The 22,665-nt window shown below is 49.1% G+C and overlaps 1 protein-coding gene across 1 annotated transcript; it reads left to right on the top strand.

The window, feature by feature from the left end:
• Window positions 1–8,886: 8,886 nt before the first annotated feature.
• Window positions 8,887–11,492, top strand: LOC120707561 (putative receptor protein kinase ZmPK1). Its single transcript, XM_039992478.1, has one exon. The coding sequence runs from the start codon at window positions 8,934–8,936 to the stop codon at window positions 11,319–11,321; it is 2,388 nt and encodes a 795-aa protein (XP_039848412.1). The 5' UTR covers window positions 8,887–8,933; the 3' UTR covers window positions 11,322–11,492.
• The last annotated feature ends 11,173 nt before the right edge of the window (window positions 11,493–22,665 follow it).

Genomic DNA, 22,665 nt, shown 5'->3' with positions numbered 1-22,665 from the left:
TGGAGCTCGCGGCCGCTTCGCGCGCCGCCGCCCCCAAGAGCTCGCGGTCCCGGCCGCCGGCCCTGCAGCAGAGGAAGGAGGAGCCAGGGGCGGCGGCGCGAGGTAGCGGATCTTCGGCAACGGCGAGCTCCGCGACGGCTCGGCGCCACCGAGCTCCCTTCCTTCCCTTTTTTGCCACGACCTGCCCACTCCCCAGCCACCCTCCCGCCCCTGCGCCGGTTCCTCCTCGACGCCGGCGACAGGTCGTCCCCAAGCGCGGGCCGGCGGCGGCGCCCCCTCCTCCCTCTCCTCTTCTCCCTCCTCCCTCTCCTCTTCTCCCTCCTCCTCCTCCTCCATGGGCCGGCGGCGGCGACGCCTCCTGGTTGGGCTGGCGGCGACATGGCGGAAGCGGGCCGCCGCGCGGCAAGCTCGAGCGCGCGGTGGGCGGCTGGCGCAGGACCGAGGCGAGCTCCCCCACGGCGCCGGGGTCGAGCTCCCCCAGGCCGCCGGGGCCGAGCTCCCCCATGGCGTCGGGGTCGAGCTCCCCCAGGCCGCTGGGGCCGAGCTCGCCCATGGCGCCGGTCCGAGCTCCCCGTGGAGGAGAGAATTTTGCGTTCGCTGTTGGAGATGCAGAGATTTTGGTATGGAACCCATTTACTGTGCATGACCTAAACACATGGAATGGGTCTCGTTTTTGGGTCTTCATTGTTGGAGATAGCCTCACGGGTTGCCATTGCGTCGAATTGCGATGCATTGCACGAACCGAACTCTGATTGCTGAGCGCGGCTTGTCTAATTACCTGTGTTCTGTCGCGTGCAGCTAGCGGAGCTGCGGCGGCCGCCTTCCACGGAGGGGTGCGGCGACCCCGCACCTGGCCCCCCCCCCCCCAGGGTCCTCACCGCCCGCGCCCCTGGGACGGCGCCCGAGCCGTCAGGGAAGAACATCGACTCGATCTAGGGTTCAGGAAGTCGGAGTGAGGGAGAGAGAAGAGGCGCATGGAATAGTGGTAACTGGCAGAGGGATTGAGGGAGACAAGGGGTATTTCGGTCTTTTCATACTGGATCCACATCCAAAATCATGGTAAAGGCTGACCGAATGGATGGAAGTGCTGGATAGGAAACAAAATTTTTGGTGGTGCATAGATAGAAAAGTTTTGAAGTTTGGGTGCTATCTAGAAGAACAAATTTTTTTACGCTAGATAGAGAATTTTCTAAAAAAATACCCACACGAGGCATAATGATAATGCTACCACCACCACAAACACAGATGGAAAGGTACATGTAACTAAATCTTCCAAATCAACAAGGCCTGGTCTAGTCCAAATATAAAGGAAATTGTGGTGGCTTAGAATATTTCCTTGTATAAAGAAAAATTACAGTGACTTGGAATATCTTGAGATGTGAGAACATGAGACTACAATTGTACGGCCACAGAATTTAAGAGCACCGAACCATGTCCACGGAATGCAAATTCAGTTTTTTTTTTTTTGAGAATCGAATGCAAATTCAGTTGGCACCCAGTCAATCAGGCTAGATCGTTTCCTTAAAAAAAATCAATCAGGCTAGATCTGACAGATCGACGTGGCAGATCAGTGATCAGATTCGCCTAGTTCTCGGTCGATACAAATATGGGGACAACGTCGCAACGAAAATAAAATCGTGCACACGCAGGTCACTCGAGTTGTGGTTTGGCACTTTGAGCCTGATTGGTTTGATTTCAAAATTTACCTCGTCAAAACTCGGGTAGGCCAAAATATTGGCAATAATTTTTTTTTCAAAATCTTGGCATTTTAAAATATGTATTAAAATATTTAATAGATGAAAGAGAACTGGCAAGCTGACGAAGTAACAATCGTGCTGCTAGCCTGTTGCCATTGCCCATCGCTATCGTATCTTCTCTCAGTCATAATTCCTCGGTCTCTGTCATAATTTCTTTCGGTGGTCCGCGGGGCAGCGAGAAAACTCTCAAATCACGGCTTAGAGCAACTCCAACAGATTGATCTTTTCTTTTTTTTTTCTTTCTCATCATATAGTAAAATTCCTTTTCTCAATTTCAACATATATGGAAGAAGTGCTCCAGCAGATTGATTTTTCTCCCTTTCTATATGGAAAGAGAGGTGCGATGTCTCCCCTTTCTATTGGAGATTGGAGAGAAATTATTGGGGATTGAGAAAAAATAAAGGGGAAAGGGAGATGAAAAATTAATTTGCTGGAGTAGATTTTTTCAACATCAATCCCCTATATTGAGAAAAAATGGAAAGAGAAAAGGAAAAGATCAATCTGTTGGAGTTGCTCTTATGTACAAAAAGGATTGACATCGACCTTCAGCAGCCTCTCTCGGTCTTCATTGCTATGCATTGTTCAGTTGTTGCCAATCAACTAGACTAGGGCCCTGTTTGGGGGTAGCGGTAGCTTTTGGAAAAGCTACGTTTTGGAACAGCTCCACCAGCTAGTCCAAAAGACTGCTTTTCACAGAAGCTAGAAGGTATGTTTGGGGGAGCTTTTGCCCATCGGCTTCTTGCCCAACACCAACAGGCCGGCAAGGAGCAGAGCTGCCGGCAAGGCCATGCGGATGGAAGGGCGACGCCGTGCAGGGCCAACTGCGGGGGGCGCGTGGAGGCAAGGGCGACGCGGAGCTGGGCCACCGGCGGGGGCCGTCGGAGGGGAGGAGATCCGCTAGCTGGTGGCCGCGTGGAGGCGAGGCCGGTGGGGAGCAGATCCGCCGGCAGGGTCGCGCGGAGGGGAGGCCGGTTGGGAGGAGAGCTGTCGGCAGGGGCGGCGCGGAGTATCGCCGCCGGTGCCGGGGCGGGTCGCGCGGAGGGGAGGCAGGCAGGGGCGGCGCGGAGCATCGCCGTCGGGGCGAGCCACGCGGAGGGGAGGCAGCCGGGGAGGAGACCCGCCGGCATGGGCGGCGCGGAGGGGTGGGGCAGCGGCGCGTCGATCCGCGCAGAGGGGAGGGGCTCCCGATCAGAGGGGAGGGGCAGCGGCGCGTCGATCCGCTCGAGTGGAGGCGGGCGGAGCTCGGGTCGAGGGTGGATCCATCGTGCGGAGCTCAGGTGGAGGCGGCCGGAGCTCGAGCGGACGCAGCCGCCGGCGGTTGGAGTGGGGGAGGCGAGAGAGAGAGTGGAAGGGAAGGAGAGGCGAGGAGACGAGGAAGGGGCCGGAACCGCAAAAGCTCGGGAAGCTCGTCCGTCGTCGCTTTTAGCTTGTAGTGTTAAACCAAGCTTTTGGAGCTTCCGCGGTTGGGAGAATCAGAACCCGTTTGGGGGAGTTTGGAGCTTTTGGAGCTTCTTGGAGAAGCAAAAGCTCCAGGAAACTCCCAAACAGGGCCTAGAAATTACACGCGCTCTTGCGACTTTCTGACGAATAGCTACCACTAGTACATGCTATTGTTCAATTTGTTGCCGGTCAATAACTGAGGCATCGCATATCTGTAGGGGCGTCGAACAGTTTGGCAAGAGCATTGCCTAACTTCAATTTCCCGAAATCGCTGCAACTGCAACCATACGGACTCAGTTCGGCTGGTGCTGGGCTGAATCGGATCGCCCGTTCAGCCCAGCCGTTCAGCCGTTCGGCTTGAGGTTTTACAGCGCAGCAACAGCTCGAAGTTGGATCCGCCGGCCGCAGCCCACCTCCACTCGCTCTTGCTGTCTGTCGCCCGTGGTCTAGGTTCCCTCCGTCGGCCGCACCCCCGCATCACCACCGGCCGCCCTGCACTCTCGACCCCCATCCCCATCGGCCGCCCTCCGTCCTCCCCGCCGCCTTGAGCGCGCAGATCCAGACGGGACCGGGGCCGGCCGCGCTGGCGGGGACCGAATCGGCTCGGCCCGTCCGCCGGCTCCCTCGCGCGGGCTTGCTCCTCGGCTTCCCCTTCGGACTACTCGTCGCCTGCGCCCCCACCAGGCCTCCTCGCCGTCGCCGCCGCCGCTGCACCTACAGCAGAGGGAGGAGAGGGGGCCGTGGGGGAGGACGACGTGTAGGTGGTCGGCCCGCCGCCGCGAAGGACTCGCCCAGGAAGCAGGCGGCCCGGACGCTGACGCCGACGAATCCGCGCCGCCTGCACTGCGTAGCCCCGTCGTGGCATCACCCCGGCACAGCGGCACCCCTCGGCTTCGGCAGCTGCCCGGTAAACTTGATCATGGCCAGGCGATCATGGCCAGGCGATCTTGGGGCTTGCTGCTAAGCCCCTGCCGGAAACACACCTGCTTCTTCTCATCAGTGTCTACATGGTACCCGGAATACTGGGATAGAGTGTTGAAAGCCTGGGAATATTGTAGCACACTGCTATTGCCCTGTTTCAGGGCCAAGAACTCTGTGAGTTTTCTTCTGATCACCCCTGCTGGAATATGGTGCGCTCTGAAAGCCTCCTTGAACTGTGCCCAAGTGAACCTAGTACCTTCAGGGAACATGGCCACGTGATTCTCCCACCATATACGCGTGGGACCTCTCAGCTGCTGGGCTGCCAATCCCGCTTTATCCCCATCATTGTATGGGTGTAGGGTAAACTTGGACTCGATGGTCCGAAGCCAACTGTCCGCCTCCAATGGCTCATCCGCTTTATGAAACAGCGGTGGTTGGGTAGCCAGAAACTTCGGGTATCCAGGAGCAGGTGGATGGTGGTGATGCTCAGGCCGCGGCGCTCTGCCCTGCTGCACGAGCTCACGGAGGAGTGCCGTCTGCTCGTCGCGCCCGGTGAGCATGGCCGCAATGGCCTGGGCCAACTCAGGAGGGTTCGGTGATTCTCTCATTTTGCATTCAACCATGATTGGATTAGTTACATTTTTCTGATTACATATAAATAATCATGACCGCAACTAATATCCGATGGAAGAAATCGCAGAAAATAAATTATCTGAACACAACTTAGGGGTCTCTGTCTGCGCTCAACCGATCAGACCGGTGCAACCGACCGGTCAGACCAGTCTGCATGGCTCTGCATGGGCTTGACGTCGATCAACCGGTCAGACCGGTCCGTAACAGAAATAAACTTCTAAGCCCTAACTGTGTACCAACCCTTAAACCAAAATATTAACTGCAATTTGAAAACATGGAGTAATATCTCATGACAGTCATTTCCAATCATCACTTAAATTCCATATAACATTACTACGATGCGGTGCTGAGATCAAGGTGCTCATATCCGAGAGCGACTGACGGTGAATCGATCCGATTTAACCTTGCAAGGTGGACCTAACCAACACGGCACGTAAAAGCCCCATCGGACCACACGCACCAACCCTTCCCCTCCCCACCTCGAACTACAGAACCACCCCACCTTCATATAGTTAGCTGAGCTCAACGTGAGACCACCAAAAGTAAACATATGCATCCTGTTTCTCCGCGACTACTCGACTCGCCCTACGGGGTGGTGATGCAGTTCTGTACTTTCGAAGCGAGACAGTACTAGGCTTACCGGTTTCGACTACCTCCTACTCCCGGCATGCGGTTAGTACAATTCAAACTCGATCACAGGGCCAGACAACGAACGGTCCTTAACCGACACAGACGGGGCTAACCTTTCCCCGCCCGGTCTCCAAATTCTTTTCCTTTCTTTCCTAATTCAGTATTCCATATATTCAAAATAACTAAATACCCTATATCTCGCGAGTGGTCCGAAATCACTCGACTTCTACCGAGTTCTATTAAACATAGCATTTCTATCGTCTTCTACATACTAGTGACTCGAGGAAACCTAGGGATCATGCAACTAGGGTTCCAAACAATTCCTAAACCTAATGCACAAGTAATAGAAACATAATTATAGGTGTCATAATTTGAAATAGTAGGATGTGCACCAGGGCTTGCCTTGCGTCTGCTGCTCAACACTAGGGTGAGTTGGGCCTTGGGCCAACTCCCCGCGAACCTCCTGCTGCGGGGCTTGCCCCTGGGGCTCCTGTGGCTCCGCAACCACCTCGTATACGACCTCCTCCGCCGCGGCTTTTATTCAAATTTTTCTAGGTACAAGAACTATTTTTCTTGATTTAGTGCATTTACCTTAGTCATAATTCATTTGGTCTAGTTGTGCTTATCTAAAATTTACCAAAAAATTTTTTATAGCTCTTAGGAAATAAAATAATGGTACTGTAAAAGTTATGGCTTCTAAAACTCAGTATAGCAGCATGGATAAATAACCCATTTAAACTAGACATATTGCAAGATTTAATTTAAAAACTTATTCTAGAAATGTTTTCTGGATCTACCAATTTTGTGCAAGCCTATGCTCACCATATGCAACACTCTAGCCAAAGGTGACCTGCATCCAAAGGATGGATCTTGAGATTTAAATAAAAGTCATTAAACTAGTATTTAAAATAGAGCAAGATACATTGATCAAATGAAAAACTTTATATAACAAAAGTTGTAGATCTTGTTTCATAGAATCCAGAACAGTTGATTTTGTATTTTTCTGATTTTTCTATGATTTTATATCAATTTTACAAGTTCACTGTTTAATGCGTCCCGGGTGCCAGGACCTAAATGTAATTTTTTTATATATATTTAGGTCATGTCGCCCAGCCAGGGGGCGATAGGGGTATAGTTTTGAAATTTTTCGAAACCGCCATATATTTTTAAAATTTTATTTTTTTGTTAAATATAAAAATGAAAAAAATCCCCTTGCCGGGCACCCAAGCCAAAATTGCTCTGTTCCGGTATCACAAAAAAATGAGTAAATGTTGCTTGTACGGTGTGCCAAGGTCAGGTGTGTTTTTTTTGTTTTTTTGAGCAATTAGGTCAGGTGTGTGACGAATGTGATTTGCGCAAGGGACGTCTTTAATAACCATACTAGGAATACAAATACTCGCAGCTACCCATTTTTCTTCTTTTTCCTGGGCCAGTTGCGAGCAAGGGACCAACGTTTGAGACCGTTGCCTGACCGCACTTTGTCTCCTCGCGCGGTCGTGCTCGTGCACAGCGACTCGGTGAGCAGAGCAATCAATCAGTGACCCCTCTTCTAGACAGACCACTCGCTGCCACTGAACACAAGAGGTAGCTAGAGCCAACAGATCATGACTTGTTCTGGCTGAGACGACCGCAGCAGGGCAGGTCACCGGACGCAAGACTGCGATGATACGGTCAATGTTTTCACTAAATGCGCTGACGCTGCCGCAGTGATCCTGCATAAAAATAGTGCCACTTGCGTTGGACCCCCGGAGGCCGAAATGGGGCCTTGGCCCACTTCGGACGAGGGCCCGCTGGTTCTGAATCCTGATCACCGCGATGGCGCGATCACGAGCAACAAATACACGCTCCCGGTTGGCAGGCGACGAGCCGAGCAAGATGTGAAACCAAGTTGCTGATGACGAGGTCACGTTCAGTTGTTCACACAATAGAGGTGTTCCGGAGATAGAATAGTTGCGATCACATGTGGATTAGGATAGACTAATAGGGGCGATTAGGGTACTACTAATTTTTGTTCCCTTGAGGTCGAATGAGTAGTGTAAGCATTTTTTTCTTTTGCCAAGGCACATAGCACGCGCTAATTGAATATGGACTTTGCACAGGCAGAGCAGCGTTGATGCGACCGAGGAGAGCGAGGACAATTCGATTGCGTGGTTGATCATGATCCTGCAGGACCAGACCAGGCCAAGCCGTCAGAATCATGGTCTATATATTCTATCTAAGATGCCCACACAGGGTAAAAGATAAATGACATGATGAAGTGGAGAGGAAGATGACTAGGCGCTTTATTTATTTAGAAATGTATAAGGTATGTTTGGATGGGCTAAAGAAATGCTAAACGTTAACACATATTAGCACTTAAGAAAATACTAAATTTTTTGTCTTGGATTCTTGGTTAAAGTTTAGTCCACCCCATTAGCACTCCCATTTGGATGAGTTAATGCTAAAATTTAGCACTTCCACCTGTTATTAGCACTTGATCCAAGAGAGACTATAGTAAAAGGAACAGTAAATTGAGATGCTACAAGTCGTTCCGTCAAACTAGTAGCTATTCTTTCTGGCCAAGTCGCAAAGATATCTTTCAGCTACTATTCTTTTTCCGAGAGTAGCAATAAGGCACCCAAACTACACTTTGACACGGCTTCCAGATGAAGAACATCTTGACGAACGTTACCATGGATTTTGAAATTCCCGGGGAAAATATAAGAAAGTTCAAAATTGCCTTTTAACTTTTGTTAAAAAAGAATCAAAGATGCAGCTTTAACAAGAAGAGACGATACAGGTGGCTTGCGCACGACGCCGTCCGCGCGCATGTTTACGCCGGGGATTTCCAAGATGCTCGAAGGAAACCGAGGAAAAATTGCTTCAGTGCTAGTCTACGACTATAGAGTCACATGATCAACATAGCATCAAAGGGAAGGGGAAAATGTCAGCATTCTTGTTGGCTACGATAAACCATCGAATATTAAACAAGATACCTTGCAAAAATATTAAACACGTGACATGGGCTAGATCTGATCTACACATCTGCTATTACGTCATCAAACTTTTGGTGATAAAATATAGTACACATATACAGCTAGCCACTTAGCGTTGACTCTGATAAACATATTTAGGTTTATGCAAGTGTTCGAGCATTCAATTTCACAGAAATATAACAGTTTGAGGGTCATCATCTCAGAAACACAACCCACCGGTGCCAAAAAAGAAAAAAAAGTGCCAAAAAAAGAAACACAACCCACCGGTCTATTATACATTAATCCATGTCTTTCCTGCTGTCGTTTATCCTCTTCCACAAATGCAAAACGTTCCCATCAGTTGACGTCATCCAAAGCCAAAATGAAACACTGCGGGATACAGTGTGTACACCTGGATCGGCCTGCGGTTTTGGCCCTACTTGGGTCAGTTTTCAAGTAGTTCAAGTCAGCATCGAACATAGTATATGCGTGTCATCGTCTAGCTAAACTGCGAGGAGCTAAGCAGAAATAAAGCTACCAACCTTGTACCCCTACTTTCCTACGCTTCCACAGCCAAAAAAGCTCCCTGAGAACAAGAATGACTGCGCCGCTCTATCTTCTCCTTCCATTGCTCTTCTTCAAGATTTGCTCTGGTGCATCGCCATGGCAGACCATGACCACCGGCTCGCACATCAGAGGAGAGGACCACAACGAGGTCTTCCTCATCTCACCGGACCGCACCTTCTCTTGCGGCTTCCACGAGCTTGGCACAAATGCTCTCACCTTCTCCATCTGGTACACCACAAGCACCACCAATAGAACTGTCGTCTGGACGGCAAACCCCTATTTCGCGGCGAGTGGCTACTCTCCCGTGAACAAATATGGCTCCAGGATATCGCTGAACCACGACGGCAACCTGATACTCACAGAAACCAATGGTTCCACGGTGTGGGAGAGCAGGACATCGTCAGGCAAGCACACAACAGTAGTCCTCCTCAACAACGGCAACCTTGTGATCAACGACTCCAGCAACAATATCGTGTGGCAGAGCTTCCATTCGCCAACGGACACCTTGCTCCCGGGGCAGAACCTGACAAAGGGCACAAGGTTAGTCTCTGGTTACCATCACCTCTATTTCGACAACGACAACATCCTGCGGATGTTGTATGACGGCCCAGAGATCACAAGCATCTACTGGCCAAGTCCGGATTACAACGCTGAAAAAAATGGCCGCAGTAGGTTCAACAGCACCAGGACAGCAGTTCTAGATGACATGGGTAATTTTGTGTCAAGTGATGGGTTTAAGATAGAGGCTTCAGATTCAGGTCCAGGAATCAAGAGAAGGATCACAATCGATTACGATGGCAATTTCAGAATGTACAGTTTGAATGCATCAACAGGGAAATGGAACGTCACAGGACAGGCTGTAACACAGATGTGCTATGTGCACGGGCTATGCGGAAAGAATGGGCTCTGTGACTACTCCCGTGGTCTCCAGTGTAGATGCCCTCCAGATTATGAGATGGTTGATCCAACAAATTGGAACCAAGGATGCCAACCAATGTTCTTGACTGATAAAAACCAATCACCTGAGGATTTTACATTTGTCAAGCAACCTCATGCCGACTACTATGGCTTTGATCTGTCCTCAAATAAATCCATCTCATTTGAAGCATGCAGGAACATTTGCTTGAACATCAGTACCTGCTTATCTTTCACATACAAGGCTGGAGATGGTTGGTGTTACACTAAAGATTTACTTTACAATGGTCAGGTCTACATGTATTTTCCTGGAGACAACTATATGAAAGTACCAAAAAATTCGAATAGTTCTTTATCCCCAATCTCTAAAAAGGAAAGCCTCACCTGTGGACCACCGGGCTCTGAGGTCAAGCGAGGATCAGCAAGTATGTATGGAACAAAGAAGGACAACATAAACTGGACATACTTCTATGTCTTTGCTGCAATACTGGGAGCTCTAGAGTTGCTTGTTATTGTGACGGGCTGGTACCTTTTCTTCAAGAAGCATAACATACCCAAATCAATGGAGGATGGGTACAAGATGATTACAAACCAATTCAGGCGGTTTACATACCGAGAACTAAGGGAAGCAACTGGAAAGTTCAAAGAAGAGCTTGGGAGAGGAGGAGCAGGAATCGTCTACAGAGGTGTGCTTGAAGATAAGAAAATAGTGGCAGTAAAGAAGCTTACAGATGTTCGCCAGGGAGAGGAGGAATTCTGGGCAGAGGTGACACTTATTGGAAGAATCAATCACATAAATTTAGTCAGAATGTGGGGATTTTGCTCAGAAGGGCCAAACAGGCTATTAGTGTACGAGTATGTGGAGAATGAGTCACTGGATAAGTACCTCTTTGGTGAGAGAAGTACGGAAAGCCTGTTTGGTTGGAGCCAAAGGTACAGAATTGCCCTGGGCACTGCAAGAGGCCTTGCTTATCTTCATCATGAATGCCTTGAGTGGGTTGTTCACTGTGATGTGAAGCCAGAAAACATACTCCTAACACGAGACTTCGATGCCAAGATAGCAGACTTTGGACTGGCCAAGCTTGCGAAGCGAGATGGCACTAGCTTCAATTTTACCCATATGAGAGGCACAATGGGGTACATGGCACCAGAATGGGCACTCAATTTGCCAATCAATGCAAAGGTTGATGTTTACAGCTATGGGGTCGTACTTCTGGAGATTGTGACTGGAATCAGGGTTTCAAGTGGCATACTGTTAGAGGAAAGACAGATAGATTTCCTGGAGTTTGTCCAGGAGGCTAAACATATTCTGTCTTCCGGGAATGTTAGTGACATTGTTGATGATAGGTTGCATGGCCATTTTGATACAGAGCAGGCAATTGCAATGGTGAAAATAGCCTTTTCATGCCTCGAAGAAAGAAGCAAGAGGCCGACAATGGATGAAATTGTCAAGGTGCTCATGTCTTGTGATGATGATGACTACCATCCTGCTTATTCATATTGACTTGCAACAGATGCCAGACTAGCTGAAGACGTAACAAGTTTCATGCCAAGTGCAACTTTATCATGTTATTATAGGAACGATGAGACAAGATAAAAAGCTCTGACTGAATCGATGTAATGTAAAATGTGGAGATTGTGATATTTGAATGCAATAATGTCAAAATTACTAGAACCCAGCAGCTGCAGTTCCTTTATCTCAATTACATTTGCTAATTAGATAGAGGGGAGCAGCAGAGCCCGAGAATTTCATCTCCCTAAACATTTTCACCATCACAAGTTTCAGCACATCATATTCACAAAGACTGATAAATCTTATCCACATCAATAGGCAAATATACTCCTAGGATATCATTATACACAAAGACATACAAGGAACTATTTTGTTACCTGAGGAAGCAACATCCACACAATTTATTGGAAACAACCTCTTTTCAGCAGTAAAATCGAGCCTCCAATGGATGTGCGAGTCTGAACCTTCCCCTTGCCCCTGCGTCGCCCCCCACTCGGGCAACCCGGGAGGCCCCGAACCTAGCTGCCGCCTCGACCTTCCTTCCCCCTCTCTCGCCGCGCCACCGCCGAAGCAGGATGCCGGCAAGGCCGCGCAGCTCACCGGGATGGCGGCGGCAAGGCCTCTTCTCGTGTGGTGGCGTGGATGGTGGTGGTCCGGCGGGGCGGGGCCGAGCCCGGGCTGCGTGGAGCTCGGCTAGGCCGCCCCTACGGCACCGACTAGGGCCTAGTGGGTTCTTATGGCATTGGAGGTTCCTCCTCCGCCTTCCCCTCACCTCCTTCCTCGCTAGCGGCGCGGCGCCGGCCTAGTCTACCCTGGTGGCCGAATCCGGTGCCCCAGCGGCTGGATCCGGCTCACCCTAGCCAGGAGGCGTGGCGGGCGACGGTGGCTGTGGCAGTGGCAGCCGGAGCCCGTGTAGGCGCGGGGCGGCAGGGGGGGCTCTCGGCCTGGCTTGCCTACTCGCGGTGGCCCGGGCAGTTGAGGACGGAGGCGGGGGCGTCTGCCGGGGGCGCCGAGTTCGTGGCTGGATGTGGCGCCCTTAGGGCGAGGGGCGGCGCCCGACATGGTGGGACATGCACCTCGTGGCTTCTAGCGGAGGCCGACGGCGGGTGCCAGTGCCGGAGTCAGGTCCGGCTCTACAGGTTGCCCGGACAGAGGGGGTGGCGGTCGACGCAGCTGTGCGGCTGCTGCGAGGAGCTAGCGTGTTGATACCCCTCTATACGGATGTCTGTGGGGTTATGGGACAACGGTGAGGGTGGTGCTGCTAGGTATGGGGTGCTTCAAGGCCCGACATCGTGCTAGAGGGTTTTTTGGGTGAAAGCCTTGATGACGGTGACGCTGGTAGGCGCCACTTTTCCTGATGGGGACGTCGTGTCTTCCCTTCTAGCAGTTAGGGGTGGTAATGGGCCATGACACTAGTGGTCACTTCACAGCCCAACTTGGCTCTTAAATTTTTAGCTCAAAATTGTATAGGATTAGAGCCCAGCCCTTTTAGGGCCTGGCCCTTAGATTATCTAGGCCAAATTTGACGACCCTTTACCACCCCTACTAGCAGTGTCATCCAAGGGTGAAAAAGCCCGGTCCGCAGTGGACGTGCGACGGTGGCGCTATCGGCGTCGCTTCCTTCTTGAAGGCGTTGCACTTGGATCGTCACCGAGGCTTTGAATGTCTCCTTCGGCGTTTGCACTTCTCGGCACCCGGTAGACGCGTGGAGGCGGTTCTTGCAATGTGAAGTCGGAGCTGCTACGTCAGGGACGTGGCTCGGCAACGATGACATGCGGCACGCCCCTTTCATCATGGTTCGGTGCTCTACGGAGGGTTTGCATCCGCCGAGGCGAAGTGGGGTTTGTGACTGGAAGTCGGAGCTGCTCTTGTTTGAGCTTGGCAACGATGACCAGCTGCAGCCTCGTGCTTTGAACCCGTCGGTAGGTGGCTCGTTTTTTTAGATAAGGGATAAACCGGCCTCTATATCCATCTGGTGGATATATATACCCAAGAGTTACAAGAGTTCTTAGACTCTACACCTCAAATGAGGTTCTCAGAATACAAGAAAAAAACTCTAAAACAATGAAAGAAAACTAGAAGACTAAGCTTTAACTTTCTTCTTCACTCCGTTTCATCCTTGTAAAGTCTTTATGCCGCACCAAACACCACATCTCTCGTTTACTTAGAAACTTGATGTCTGAATTATTTGATGCCGCTGAAGTACCAAAGTCGGACCGAATGACCTCCAAGGTTACGCTTCAAGAAGAGAACGACATCGAAGATGTCATCGCCGCCACATCCAGCAAGCTGGACTTGAGTTTTCACCCGGAGATCCACCGACAGTTGTAGGTGACACCACGGTAATGCCTCAAGGAAACGACGCCCAAAAGCGCCGCCGTTATCGATACCGACACAATGCCGAAAAGGGCTTTCGCCTGGAACACCTACCCGGCATCACCACCATTCCAGCAAGAAGTAACGGTGATGCCGCTGCCAGGGTCGACGGAAAAGATGGCCATGCCGAATTGGAGAGTGGGTGACCGCGGTGGTGTCGTAGGTCCCCAGCCATGATCTGAGAGAAGAATCAGCCCGATGGAGGGCGGATCCGGCGCCAGTGCACTTGCACGGCAGCAGATCGGCGTAGAAGCGACCAAAACTGTCGATCACCGGTCCCAGAGAAGGCACGGGGGGCCACCACGCCGGTAGGTAGGGCGACGAGTTCGGTAGCACCGCCCACTGTGCAGGTTGGGCGCAACGGGCACTGAGCCTCCTCGGTAGGTTGCTCGTGGGTGGCCTGCCATCGGAAGTGGGAGCTGCTGGTAGCTTTGCTTCCATGCTCGGCAATGATGAGCAATGGCAGTGCATCGTGTTAGTGCTCAACCGGGTAGCGTGGGGGTGGTTAGCTACTCAGATGCTCTGTTAGCATCTCGTTTGACTAATCATGTGCTTAACCCGCTAATGATGGACTTAACCTCATCGTTAGCGTTAATCGAGTTCGCGTGGTAAAACATTGTTTAGCCGCGTTCGATCTCGTTTTTCTCCTTAATCCGAGCCTCGAATCAATTTTCGCCCAAAAGCAAACTTGTAGACCTTCTATCCCTCTACAACTTTTATTTTTGGCCAAATTTCATGTTCCCATATGAAGTTTGGAGTTTTGGGTGGTCAAATTTTGCTCAAAATCATTTCAAACGAATTCAATTCGGTTACTGGGCTCTCCAGTGAAGCCGTACGCGTGCCCATACCGCGACCCCGCGTCGTCGCCGGCGACGCCACGCGTCGGCCGTCGGCGAACCTCGTCTGTCGTGCTCACGCACCGTCCTTATCTCCCACGAAGCCGTGTCGTTTTTTCCTCCTCCTTCTCCTTCATCCTCGAGCCGTGCCGAGCAGAGCCATGCAGGCCGCCGCCGGCGTCCACGCCGGCCATCCTCGCCACCCCGCTCGATTCTCCGTGCCCCAAGCCGCACCACCTCGCCCTCCACCTCCACCGCCCCTCCCTGAGCCCGTTCGTGCCGCACGCCGGCCGAATCAAGCTCCCGACCGTCGTGCCGCCATTGCTGTCGTCCCCGAGCTCCGCCCTCTCCGTCGAACCCCCATCTCCGGTCCATCTCCGCCCAAATCAAGCCCCTGGTGAGCTCGGCCGCGCTTTCCTCTCCCTTCCCGACCCCTTCCCTGGCCGAATCTCGCGCCACCGCCACCGGTGAGCCGCCGCGCCGCCGTGCCCGCCCGTTGTCGCCGCGCGCACGCCGCGGGACGCCTCTGCGCGGGCCCCCGTAGCGCTGCCGCGTGCCCTGGCCCCGCTCAGCTACGCTGGACGCAGTGCCGCCCTGTCCCGCGCGCGCCGCCGCCTTGGCCTGCAAGGCAAGCCCCGGAGCATAACCTCTATTTTCAGTATTCAATGTTATTAATTAAATATTGTGCATTAAGTTTTCTAGGAGTTGAATGAAACCCTAGTATGCATGTTTCTCCCTAGGTACCTCTGGGTCTCTACTAGTATACAGGCACCGTTAGAACTGCTTTGCTAATTAGGAACCCGGTAGAAGCCGAGTGATTCCTGTCACTCGCGAGAGTTAGGTCTTGTGACTTATGAAAGGTTGCTGGAGAATGAATCTTTGAGAAAAAGAAAGGAAAAATGGAGACCGGGCGGAGATGAATTGGTTATGGATATGGAAGTTATGGAAAGTGAGCCTCCGCCTGTGTCGATTGAGGACCGTACCGTTGTTGGCACTACTGATCGAGGATTGAACAGTACTAACCACATGCCGGAAGTAGGAGGTAGTCGAAACCGGTAAGCTCAGTACCATATGTGCACCAGTAGCCGAACTTGATACTGTCTTCACCAGTGGAGCTAGTATACAAACTCATGGCTGACCCTTCGATTGTATCGGTGGGGCTAGCAGTCCCGGGTCGCAGGGCAGTTCGGTTCTTCGGTGTGCATATGTGAAGGGTTGCCACGTAGGGTCCGACGGGGCCTATATGTGACGTGTGTGTTAGGTCCACCTTGCAAGGTTAAATGGAATCGATTCGCCGTGACTCGCAGATATGAGAACCTTGATCTCTCTGTCACATCGTAGTAAAGAAGTGGAATGAGTTTGAACTGAGAATGTTTGGCTGTGGTAATCTGAAAAGATAATGTGATCAACCATACGTGCTCTAGATGTTTAAGCAAATCTAGTTGGTACTTGATAAACTTAAATTGAGCTAAAATATTACAAGTAAGGATCCAGTATTAGTAGTTTTTCAGCAAAACAAATTCCAGAGCCAAAAAGCTTTTCATGTCTAGTTAATGGGCTAAGTATACCCATGGACGGGTAAGTCTTGCTGAGTATTAGAATACTCAGGCTTGTTGTTGCCATATATTTTTAGCAGGATGCGTTCCAGAGGACTCCGAGGAGATCTGCGCCTCGTGGATTGGTCAACCACTTCCTCCGGGTTGGTCGGTCGAGTGGGTCCCGTCTTCTCCATGAAGTTCGGGCAGGTGAGCCTCACATCAGTGGGCAAGGTGTGAAGCTCGTCTTTGTCTGCGACGTTATCTATCGTAAAGTATTTTGAAGCTTGTTTTAAACTCTAAATTACTTTCCGCTGCGTTTGAACTCTAAGGTTTGAAGTGTAAAACTGACTTGTAAACACTTGTTGTAGTACGGTGGTACTTCTGTTATAAACTCGGGATGTAAATGGCTTTGAACGCTTTTGTTGCCGGTAATCATCTGTGCTCGTCTTTTGGCGAGAGTTCCTGTGTAATCGATCCTGGTTACAGCAGGCGGTCTGAGTGTACTGATTGAGTGCAGTAATTCTGGTTTGAGTTTAAGTGTTAATTATTGCACTTAATTGGTATTATTTGGACTGTTCTGTGACAGCTGGCATCAGAGCTAATTGCACTAGGGGTGATTCCTGGCGTACTTAACTGCGTTAAGTAAACTTTTTTTTTTTGCAAAATTTCGGGTTTTCGAAAAGTTGACGTTAGATGCGCTAAGGAATAGAGTAGATAGTTCGTATGCCCTAATTATGTTCTATAAGTTAGGTGGCATTTAAGTACGTGTTTCATACGTGCGCGGGTCCCGTATGTTGAGCATACGAGGAGGTGATAAGGCTCAATTCAAACGAGCCTGTCGCTATCTGCCGCCTGATATGGAGTGCGGATTTCTTACCGTGTGATTGTGATCACGGCCATCTCGTAAGCCAATGTTACGAGGTGAAGGCTCGTTATGCAGTTGGTCATAACCGTGTACCTTGGGACACGTGTACCCTTGGGTGTCCCGTAAGACGATTTGTACGGGAAGTGAATACGTTGCTTCGGTAATGTATGCAGCGCTGCCCATTCAGCGTCGAACGTTTGGGTGCCATCTCTATAGTGGATGGTAATGTATGTGTGAATATGTGGGAAACTGCATATGCGTTACCCGTGTGGCGTAGGACACATGGGGGCCGTTCGTGTGTGCTTGCACGAAGGGTCCAGAAATGGATATTTATATCTCTCTCTTGTTGTCTTGGTTTGTTTGCAGGAACACTAACTACGTAAGCACGTTATGAACCCTTGATCGTAGGAACGACTAGTATATATAGGGAGAGTACGTAATTGTGCCACTAGTCGTCTTCGTATACCATAATTGGTAATTGTTTGGGTGAGAACGATAGAGCGTGCATGCATCTGGCATATTTGAGTTGGTTGGTCGCTTCGTAGTTAATAGTTGTGAAACCTTAAGACTGCAATGTTATAGCTAGCCGAGTTACCAACCTGCTGTTCAACCCTATTAGATGCGGTTTCAGCTGAAGCAAACCATTTTGTTCTCTTGGTGAACCATATCGCGAAGGGAATGATTCATGCTGTGTGTTCATATTAATTATGCACATTCTTTATTTGCATGGATTAGTCCCGATAGCGGAATGGCTAACCAAGGGATGGTGCTTTTGCAGATGGGTAATAACAACACTGCTAACCGTGGAAATGAGGGTCAAGGAACACAGCCACCAGCGTCTCCCTCCTTGCCTCAGGCTATTGCGGCTCTTATCGCCGACCGCAATGAGCAGACCGAATTGTTGAGGCAACTGGTGCAAAGTAATGCTGGCAGAGGTCGACAAGCACCACCAGCAGAAACTGACTACGTCGGATTTCTTGCCACCCAACCACCCCTGTTCCACAAGGCCGAAGATCCCCTGGAGGCATATGCTTGGATTCGCACCATGGAGGACAAGTTTGGTATTCTTAATTGCACAGAAGTGGACAAGGCTGCCTTTGCAGTGCAACAGCTGAGAGGCCCGGCAAAAATATGGTAGGCCAATCATTTAGCTATGCAACCAACAGAGAGACAGATTTCCTGGTCAGAATTTAGAGAGATTTTTAGGGCACATTATATTCCACAAGGTTTCATAAAAGTGAAAGTGGAGGAGTTTCTAAATCTGAAACAAGAGAACAAATCAGTGATGGAATATGCCAACATTTTCAATCATCTTGCACAATATGCTGCACATCACGTAGATACCGATGAAAAGAAGCAAGATTGTTTCCAGAGAGGGTTAAATACCGAGTTACTCATGCGTTTAGTAGTGAGAACATTTACCAGCTACAGTGACTTGGTCAGTAAAGCTATTCTCCAAGAAGATGCGATGCTAAAGCATGAAAAGGCGAAAAAGAGGAAGAAATCACATATTGGGTCCTCTGGGAATGTTGTGCAACGCCTACGCCTGGTGTCCACTAGCTTTTCCCAAACTCAATATCAACTACAACAGGGGATGCCTGAACTTGTGGCTCCTCCACAGTTGGAGCAAAAGAAACTCGTATTGCAGCATGTTTTTCGCTCCCACCCTGATCCGTGCAAGCATCACCTAGCCGAGGGTTGTCATCACTCGGAGAATATCTGTTACACTCCACCCAAGCCGAGAAAAGGCTCTAGCAATACAAATAAGAAAAAGAAGGTGCCTTATATTAAGGATGGTTGTGTGAGTTACACCACTTGTGAGGACGTGCCAGAAGGGGAACACGTGATGGCGGATATATTTTCCCTCAATGATCATCCAATTAGGGTTCTATTCGACTCTGGTGCTTCGCATACATTTCTTAGTAAGGCTTGTGCAGATAGGCACGGATTGAAAATTGATTGCATGAATACTTCATATAAAATTCAGTCCCCAGGTGGTCAAATAATTACAAACCAAATGGCAAGAAAGGTACCAATCAACTTGGCTGGGAGAATCTTTCCGACCAATTTTATCATTCTCCCACATCAAGGGATTGATATCATATTGGGTATGAATTGGATGAAGGCACATGGAGTTGTGTTGGATACTCGGGCGCATGCTGTTCATATCAATTCACGTGCACATGGTTCTACGGTGTTACCTTTCACCAAGTACAAGGCACACAATGCATCCATAAATAAATTGGAGGGTAAAAGCTTAGAGGAGATACCTGTAGTGTGCGATTATGTAGATGTCTTTCCAGAGGATTTACTTGGACTGCCACCTGATCGGGACGTTGAGTTTGTTATTGAACTCCAACCGGGTACAGCACCTATCTCTAGAAGGCCATATCAGATGCCACCAAATGAATTGGCAGAACTGAAGGTACAATTGCAAGACCTACTGAATAAGGGTTTCATCCGTCCAAGGTCATCATCATGGGGATGCCCAGCTTTATTTGTGAAAAAGAAAGACCAAAGTTTGAGGTTATGTGTTGATTACCGGCCTCTAAATGCGGTTACCATCAAGAATAAATACCCATTGCCTCGCATTGACATTCTCTTTGATCAGTTAGCCAGAGCTAAAGTATTTTCTAAGATAGATCTTCGATCAGGTTATCATCAAATAAAGATCAGACCTCAAGACATTCCAAAGACTGCTTTCTCCACTCGCTATGGTTTATTTGAGTACCTAGTCATGTCTTTTGGATTGACTAATGCTCCAGCTTACTTCATGTATCTTATGAATTCGGTTTTCATGCCTGAGTTGGACAAGTTTATTGTGGTATTCATTGATGACATCCTGATCTACTCCAAGAATGAAGAAGAGCACGCCAAGCACCTTCATATTGTTCTTCAACGTTTACGAGAGCACAAGTTGTATGCAAAATTCAGCAAATGTGAATTCTAGCTTAAAGAAGTTCCTTTCTTAGGCCATGTCATATCTGCAGAGGGTATTTCAGTTGATCCAGGAAAAGTTCAAGATGTGTTGGATTGGGAGGCTCCAATATCAGTTAAGGAAATCCGCAGCTTTCTAGGATTAGCTGGGTATTATCGTCGATTCATCCCAGAGTTTTCAAAAATTGCTAAGCCTATGACCGAGCTACTCAAGAAAGATGTCAAATTTCATTGGAATGACAAATGTGAAGAGGCTTTCCATACTCTGAAAAAGTTTTTAACTTCTGCACCTATCCTGGCTCAACCCGATACATCAAAACCATTTGACATATACTGTGATGCATCTGGTATTGGTATTGGTTGTGTCTTGATGCAGGAGAACCGAGTGATTGCATATGCGTCTAGGTCACTCAAACGCCACGAGGAAAACTACCCAACTCATGATTTGGAATTAGCTGCTGTAGTTCATGCTCTGAAGATACGGCGGCATTATCTCTTGGGTAGTCATTGTCGCATCTACACGGACCATAAGAGCCTTAAGTATCTTTTTACTCAACCTGATTTGAACATGCGCCAAAGGCGATGGCAGGAACTGATCAAGGATTATGAACTTGAAGTGCATTATCATCCTGGTAAAGCGAATGTAGTTGCAGATGCGCTAAGTCGCAAAGCTCACTGTCATTGCATCTCAGCTATACCATTAAGCGAGTCTCTTTGCTTTGAAATGGAAAAGCTGAACTTGAGCATTGTACCACATGGCACACTGGACCATCTAGAACTCACTCCTACTCTTCGTGATCTAATCATCACAGCACAAAAGAAAGATAAAGGAATAAAGGAAATTCAGAGGAGATTATCAGAACGAGATTCGAAAGTAAGTTGTTTCCACCAAGATAGTGAGAATGTGTTATGGTTTAAGAACCGATTAGTGGTGCCTAAAGATTTTGAGCTCAGAAAGCAAATTCTTGATGAAGCTCATACCTCTTGACTATCAATTCATCCTGGTAGCAACAAGATGTATCAAGACCTGAAACAATAGTTTTGGTGGACTCGGATGAAAAGAGAAATTGCCAAGTATGTGTCAGAATGTGACATCTGTCGTAGGGTCAAAGCTAGTCATCTCAGGCCAGCTGGAACGTTGCAACCCTTGAGTATTCCTGAATGGAAATGGGAAGACATCAGCATGGATTTCATTGTCGGTTTACCCCGAACTCAAAAGGGTTATGATTCGATCTGGGTCATTGTAGACCGACTGACCAAATCCGCACATTTTCTTCCAGTTAAAACAATCTATCGAGCAAAGAAGTATGCCGAGTTGTATATGGATCACATCCTATGTTTACATGGAGTGCCAAAGACTATCATATCAGATCGAGGGACCTAGTTTGTTGCTCGCTTCTGAGAATAATTGCATACTGGTTTAGGAACTCGATTGATCCGCAGCTCAGCCTATCACCCTCAAACAGATGGCCAAACGGAGAGAATCAATCATATTTTAGAAGATATGCTCCGCGCATGTGTCCTAGCCTATCCACAAAAATGGGATCAATGTTTACCATTAGCGGAATTTTCTTATAACAATAGCTATCAAGAAAGCATAAAAATGGCACCATTCGAAGCTTTATACGGTCGTCGATGTCGTACTCCTCTGAATTGGTCCGAAGTTGGAGAGAGGACTATTTTTGGACCTGACATGGTTAAAGAAGCCAAAGAACAAGTTCATCTTATTCAAGAGAATTTGAAGATTGCACAGTCCCGTTACAAGAGTTATGCGGATAAACGGCATGATCCACTTATTTTTGAAGTCGGTGACCACGTCTATTTAAAAGTATCACCTTGGAAAGGCGTGCAAAGATTTGGGATAAAAGGAAAGCTAGATCCCCGCTACATTGGTCCATACCCAATTGTAGAAAGATGTGGTCCTGTGGCTTACCGATTGAATCTTCCAGAAAAATTTTCGGCAATTCATAACATCTTCCATGTATCGCAACTCAAGAAGTGTCTTAGAGTTCCAATTGAAGCTATTGACAGTGACACCATTCAGTTAGAATCTGATCTTACTTATCCTGAGCGTCCTATCAAGATACTTGATCGCAAGGATCGAGTTACTCGTCGCACCACCAACCGATTCTACAAAGTTCAATGGAGTAATCACTCCGAAGATGAAGCTACTTGGGAGCAAGAGGAGTTTCTAAGATCCAAGTATCCGGACTTTTTAAACGCTCATCAAGGTACTTCTCAAATGCCCCATCTCATCTTATACATTTTCTCGTGCGTGAATCTCGGGACGAGATTCTTTTAAGGGGGGAAGGCTGTAACACCCCAGTGTTATTTGCGATGCTAATCATGTGCTTAACCCGCTAATGATGGACTTAAGCTCATCGTTAGCGTTAATCGAGTTCGCGTGGTAAAACATTGTTTAGCCGCGTTCGATCTCGTTTTTCTCCTTAATCCGAGCCTCGAATCAATTTTCGCCCAAAAGCAAAGTTGTAGACCTTCTATCCCTCTACAACTTTTATTTTGGTCAAATTTCATGTTCCCATATGAAGTTTGGAGTTTTGGGTGGTCAAATTTTGCTCAAAATCATTTCAAACGAATTCAATTCGGTTACTGGGCTCTCCAGTGAAGCCGTACGCGCGCCCATACCGCGACCCCGCGTCGTCGCCGGCGACGCCACGCGTCGGCCGTCGGCGAACCTCGTCTGTCATGCTCACGCACCGTCCTTATCTCCCACGAAGCCGTGTCCGTTTTCTCCTCCTTCTCCTTCGTCCTCGAGCCGTGCC

The sequence above is a fragment of the Panicum virgatum genome, chromosome 5K (assembly GCF_016808335.1).
Source record: "Panicum virgatum strain AP13 chromosome 5K, P.virgatum_v5, whole genome shotgun sequence".
Lineage (NCBI taxonomy): Eukaryota > Viridiplantae > Streptophyta > Magnoliopsida > Poales > Poaceae > Panicum > Panicum virgatum.
Note: the sequence above shows the minus strand (reverse complement) of the source record. Positions and strands in the feature narration are given on the sequence as shown.